Source organism: Orbicella faveolata, unplaced genomic scaffold (genome assembly GCF_042242905.1).
Source record: "Orbicella faveolata isolate gen_17 unplaced genomic scaffold, um_ofav_v1 contig_47, whole genome shotgun sequence".
NCBI lineage: Eukaryota > Metazoa > Cnidaria > Anthozoa > Scleractinia > Merulinidae > Orbicella > Orbicella faveolata.
Window position 1 is genome coordinate 22,884,911 of NW_028301577.1, and position 6,183 is coordinate 22,891,093.

General features: G+C 39.3%; 1 protein-coding gene across 2 annotated transcripts; it reads right to left on the bottom strand.

Annotated features, from left to right (window-relative positions):
• Positions 1-680: 680 nt before the first annotated feature.
• Positions 681-6,137, bottom strand: LOC110061181 (2-iminobutanoate/2-iminopropanoate deaminase-like). Of its 2 annotated transcripts, none has more exons than XM_089280276.1 (7): positions 5,965-6,137; positions 5,225-5,285; positions 4,123-4,167; positions 3,179-3,233; positions 2,520-2,588; positions 2,210-2,265; positions 681-883 (listed from the first exon to the last, which is right to left on the bottom strand). In XM_089280276.1, exons 1-7 carry the CDS (start codon positions 6,039-6,041, stop codon positions 827-829), a joined length of 420 nt encoding a protein of 139 aa, XP_089136402.1. In that variant the 5' UTR covers positions 6,042-6,137; the 3' UTR covers positions 681-826. The 2 variants fall into 2 exon arrangements, with proteins under 2 accessions (XP_089136402.1, XP_089136403.1); XM_089280277.1 differs by lacking the exon at positions 5,965-6,137 and adding an exon at positions 5,531-5,688.
• Positions 6,138-6,183: the final 46 nt, after the last annotated feature.

Here is a 6,183-nt window from a genome sequence, read left to right on the forward strand (position 1 = left end):
GTAAAAAACGAAGAATAACAGAAGGAAGAAAAGCCGGCAGGGCGAGCAAACAAAACCGCCCTCACCCCCCTTAATTCAAGGTCTGGATCCGCCACTGGATTTGACCAAAACGCGTTCAAATTGCCTTCAAAAGGCAGTCTTTTAGAAGCGAGGTGGTCCAAAGTCTACTGTGATTAATATCTTCATTACGGTGCCGTTAGTGAAGTTATAAAAGTCTCCAAAAGATTTAAAATATCCTTCACAGTTTACTTGTGGTAACCTGAAGAAAAGAAGAAAATCTTCGATGAGAAAAGCGCGGTTAAACCTAGTTATAAAAGTAAACGGTGTTTGAAAAAAAATTAAGACTGGAGAAGAATCACTTCCTCAGGGACAAGAAGCGCACTTTTTGGCGGGAAAAACTGTGTGATGTGAGAAACTTCTCTCACTGGACGTGACGTGCAATAATGTGATTGATTGTTACTCCAGGGGTAAAATCCCAATAAGAACCAATCAGGGTCATCGCAATTATCTCTGTGGTGTCAAGTAATCAGTACTGACTTAGGAGTGAAAATGTACAAATTTTCTGAAATTCCAGCCCTTAAGCGTAACACTTTCGGTGGGGAGGCAGCTTAAAGGTAACGTACTTTCACATTATTCAGTCAACTAAAATTCTGAATGAAAAAGTAGTCTATCACAAAGTCTGAAAAGGCCAAAATATTTATTTCATTGGTTTCATCTTGATTATTCATCAATCATAACATTACAATGCAGACAATTCTACCTCTTGACATATATGAATTTTGATTATCTTAAGATTTTTGTGCTCATCACGGCAGTGCATGTCTGTCTACTCGTCCTTTACCTCACCCACAATGGCCACTGCTTCAATCTCTACTCTTCCAAGCTGTGAAATGTAAAAATAAAATGATTGAGTGTACAAGACAGACAAGGCATCTGCTTCAGTGAGGCGTGGTCCATAGGTGCAGTGTTAGCATTAATGGCAGGCACTCAGAGGAAGATGTGCAGAGGATATGCACCCTGAGACCCTTAGTAGAAGTCTTAGTAGAGTTGGTGAACGGTAGATGGCAAACTTTGCAAGAACGCAAAAATAGCATTTTTCTACACTGAGACTTTAAAGGACTTTAAATGCAAGTATGGCCATTCAGACTAAAGGCAACTGCACACTAGCCGATTTTTTGTCGTAGAACTGCAGATTTTTTGTCGGAGTCAAATCGGGTTAAAATTTGTCAGGCCATCAGCTTGCCACACACTAGCTGAGTTTTTGTCGCCACTAACCACGTTGAGGCTTGGGGCCGAGTCATCCAAAAACAAGATGGTGCCTATTCCACTGATGTGACTCTCATGACATTTCCTAACTGGTTGAGGCGAGCGCCAGCCCTGATAAATTGTCTTGGTCCACCGCACACTAGCTGACAAGGCCTGACAAGAGGTTTTGAAATCTAGCACTGTCAGATATCACCCGACAAGCCCCGTACTTGTCACAGACTTGTCTGAATTCACCGCACACTAGCCCACAAGTGAAGATTTTTTGTTGGCCGACAAGAAATCTGCTTGTATGCGACGGCCTTAAGATGTCCAGATGTCATTGATAAACACAAACAGACAAATTGAGATTTTCTTAGTCTTGCAACAAATTGAGACTCCTAGATTACTTTCAGTCTGCGATATGCATATAACTGCTAAACTGTGAAACCCATGAAATGTGACAAAAAGTTTGAAAGACCCATTGTTTTTACAGAACCATTTGTCACCCATCTTCGTGTATAGCAATTCAAATGAAAGTTATTTAAAGAGAAGCTTTTCAGTTATGGGAGCTGATGTGGGAGGTGTGGTGACCTCATGATTAGTGCCCTTGTCTCTGGATCTAGTGGTCTGGTTCAAGCCCTTGCCAGGGTCACTGCATTATATTCTTGGGCAAGACACTTTACTCTCACAGTGCCTCTCTCCCAGCCCAGATATGTAAATGGATACTGGTTAATGCTGGGGGTGACCCTGTGATGGACTAGCATCTCATCCAGGGGGGAGTAGAAACACACATAGTCACTTCATGCTACAGAAACTGGGATAAGCTCTGGGCTGATGGGCCACTTGACGTGTATGCAGACTTTCCCTACCTTACCTTTACCTCTTTACTGTTTACTATATTTTGTAGCTATCAAATCCATGCATAAAACAAACCAAAAACCTCTCATTGGAGATTGTCAGTTACCTTTGGAAGATTTGCCACTTGATAAGCAGCCCTGGCAGGTTGATTAGACGTGAAAACTATGGAAAAAGGTTAAAATGTCAAATGGAATAAAAACTAAATGAATATTATATGTCCATGCTTGGTGTTGCACTAATGCATCATTAAAGTTGACTCGTCACTAGAACATAAATTTTTTGCCATTTTATTTCTCTAGTCCCCAAAAAGATTTGCAAACTAATGTAAGAGGCATTGGGTAAGCCAAATATAAACTAAGAAATATAAATATTTAAATCATATATAAAATATTAGCATATAAAAAATAGATACTCACAGGTACTGTACACCTCATTTACTTTGGCAAAGTCATTAATATCAGCTAACAAAACAGTGGTCTTCACAACTAAAAGAAAAAAAAATTAAAATATGAAGAATAAAAATTTTCAATTGTACATGCAGCTACAGTAAATTCAACCCATCAAATTTTCATTCATCTCAATGCTAATTTAATGACTTTCTCTATTTCACAGTCAATTCAACGCATTAAATTTTCATTCAATTCAATACAATTCAATTCTGATTCAATTCACCCTGACTCATTAGAATAAATTTAATACCAATCAAATTCAATGGCTTGACTCTTCAGTTCAACTATGCCTATTTGATGTCCAATGGTTTCTTCAACATTCAACATTGCAAAGGACTAATTCATGCATTAAAGAACTTGTTTATATTGTTACTGGGGTTTCATTACTGTTTTCAGCAGGTCAGGGCAACTGGTTTCCAAAGGCGGGCAAACCCTTTTTGAACTGAAATTCTTCATAAGAAAAACTGTCTTCTAGAAGGTCAGACCAGGTGGGCCAATTCGCCTTTACAGCCAGTCAATTTCCCCAGTGCCAGCAGCCCTTAAAGAAACCTCTGATTCTTATTTGTTAACATATACACTCTTACAAATTCATTAACAGTGGTAAAATATTGTCGTTGTACATTCACCTTTGTCAAATGATGAACCTCCAGCCTCAAGAATATGACCCATATTAGTCAGAGCCTGCAAAAACAAATTAACAAATTATTCAAGTATTGCATTTTACTTTAAGAGAGATAAAGTTTCACAATTATTATGCAACAGAACCTACAAGGCTTAAAGAAATGGTGCAGTCACAAGAGTGCCATTATGGTGTTTACTTGAATAAGTGCCACACTCTAATAAGTCAGAAAATGACACAAAAAATATTGATAAGTGCTACCCGCAGACAATGAGCACTGTGCCCATGGACAACATTGTGTAACGTATTCCAGACCCTCCAGGCTTAATGGTGCCTGTGCTACTTAATGCAATGAATTGACTCCAAATTATATGAAAAAAGAAGACCATGATATTTTAAAGTTAACTGGGTTTTGGTAATTTTTGCTATTTTTTTGGATAAAATAAGGAGTTTTTATTATCTTTTTCATCTTTTATCTCATGTTATATTTTATCTTTTTATTTTATCTCATTTTTTTTAATCTAAACTTTATCGTAAATTTTTAGGAGTTGTTAATAAACACCACCCTCCAATAATTATAAACACTGGATCAAACGGTTACCGTCCGCCCTGGGATGGCTGCATGGGCACCAAATTATCCCTAAATTCTTGGCTGGGAAATACAGAAACATTTTGCTGATAAGTGGTTGCTCAGCAATTTTCAGATCACAGTGAACATCCCTACACTTAAAATATTGCATACTCTACAAAATCCTGTTGGATTTAGTGCCTGCTTGCAAAAGATTCCCTGCACTGCTGGCAGGTTACAGTCTTCCAGTTATTATCCTCATCATCATCATCGTCACCGTCACCGTCACCGTCACCGTCACCGTCACCGTCACCGTCACTGTCATCATCATTATTATTATAGAGTGATTTGGAATTCAAGTTACATGTGAACGATTTCCATACCTGCTTGGTTTGCTCTGCTACATCATCCGACACAAAATTCATTGTCTTTCATGCGAGAACAAAATGAAACACATATTTAAAAGAATATTTGTTGAAGAATACTAAGATCAAATCAATAACCATATCAGATCTCCTTTATCCTATGAATACACCATTCAAAATAATAATGTTCAGATAATTATGTATCAATGTTATAACTTCAAATGCATAGGGAGGACACGGGAAAGTAGGAGCAATGGGAAGGTGAAGTTGTGAAGGTGGAAAGGATGTGGAAAATGTGAAGGCAAGAGGAATCAGATCACATTCACTGTTGGTGGTGTCAGCCGACACTATCGGTCGACTATTGGCAGAGTATCGGCCGAATATTGGTCAATACTTGGCTGATACACAACCGATATATCAGCCAACAGTCAGTTGAGTGTCGGTCAACTGTCGATCAAGTGTCGGTTCCGTATTAGTTGATACATCAGCCGATATGTGGATCAGTCGAATTTAGGCTGAGTAACAGCTGACATTACTTGATCAACATTAGACCTATGCTCGACCACTACTCAACCAACACTCAACCCACTTACGTCCGTGTATTGGCTGAGTGTCGACCAAGTATTGGTTGACGTATCAATCGAGGGTCACTTGATATATTGGTCGATAGTGACAGTCGACACTACCTACAGTAAACATGATCTGCAGAATCCAGATAACCTCATAATCCCCAAGGGGAAGGGGAGAGGGGAGAAAGAGAGACCCAGGGAACAGGGTTGGAGTCCATAGGAGGTGGGAAACAGGAAAGTGGGAGGATTCAATGGGAGGTTAAAGCCTGGGAAAAGATCAAAACCTTTTGCAATATTGAAGAAACTTTTGAAACAGAAAATGCACAAAGATGCAGGAAACACCAAGGGAGAGATAGAAACTAATGGCAAATGGTACTTGCATATGCTTGCACGACAGTTCCTGGGAGAGTGGTCCTGAATGTTCCAGGCACCACAATTACCCCCCTCCGTTCCCCACCCAACTAGGTGACTACTTTCAGTCAAGAAAGGGTGTGTTTGTTTATCTTGCATTACTAATTTAAGAGTTACAAATAAAATTTCAGTAATATTACCTGAGGATCAAGTCCCAGTTGTCCAGAAACGTACATTGTTTTATCAGCAATCACAGCTTGGCTGTCAAGTGATTAGAAACGCAAAGATTTTCATGTAGACAGCAAAACTCACCATAAACAGTGGGTTACTTACACTGAATCAGAAGAATAAGTTCAATAAAAACCAAAATCAGACAGCTTACAAGATACCCCAGAAGTTAAGGAAAAATCCAAGAGTTCATGAATTAATAATTTCTTGTCACAAAAAGCTTCTTGCACAACCCTGTGCAGAAGCACAGACATAAGCTTAATTAACAGAAAATATACCTGTATACACCAGGGATCGGTTGAACCCCTTTCGAAGTATGAACAATCTTTCTTACAGTAGCCATGCTGTTTAATGGACCTTTCAGTTCGGAGTAAATTAAGTGTAACTGTTCGCTCCACCGAACCTGGTACAAATTAAACACCCTTCGAGGTTAGAGAGGGTTGGGGGGGGGGGGAAATTTCTACTCACATAGGCCCGGTAAGTTTCGCATATCAAATGTTTGCACCTTGGCTAACTGTACACGAACTGTCTGTAAGCTTTCTTTTCTTTAAGATGTTTCTACCTAGATGAACACAACCTATCAGTTCACGTGGCATATTTTTTAAAAAATGTCTAGGTCCCTTTTTTTAGCAAAGACAGAGAAGAAATCGGTCAACGATGGTTTTCTGTCCTTCACGGTCCTTGATTTCTATAAACGTTATATAGATCTTACTTGTAAGCTCCAATAGCTCCAGGAGCTTTCGTGGTGGAAACGATCCGTCTGACCGTAGCAGCCATCCCGCGCAACATTAGGAATTAATTATGTATGTTGAAATATAAGGACAGGAGTCAGGCTAGGAAAGAATCGAAGTGTCACCCGGTGGTACCCCTGGGAATCAAATGGCAATTGATCAGCGGTTATTTTCATCAGGTTTCCTTTCTTCATATAACA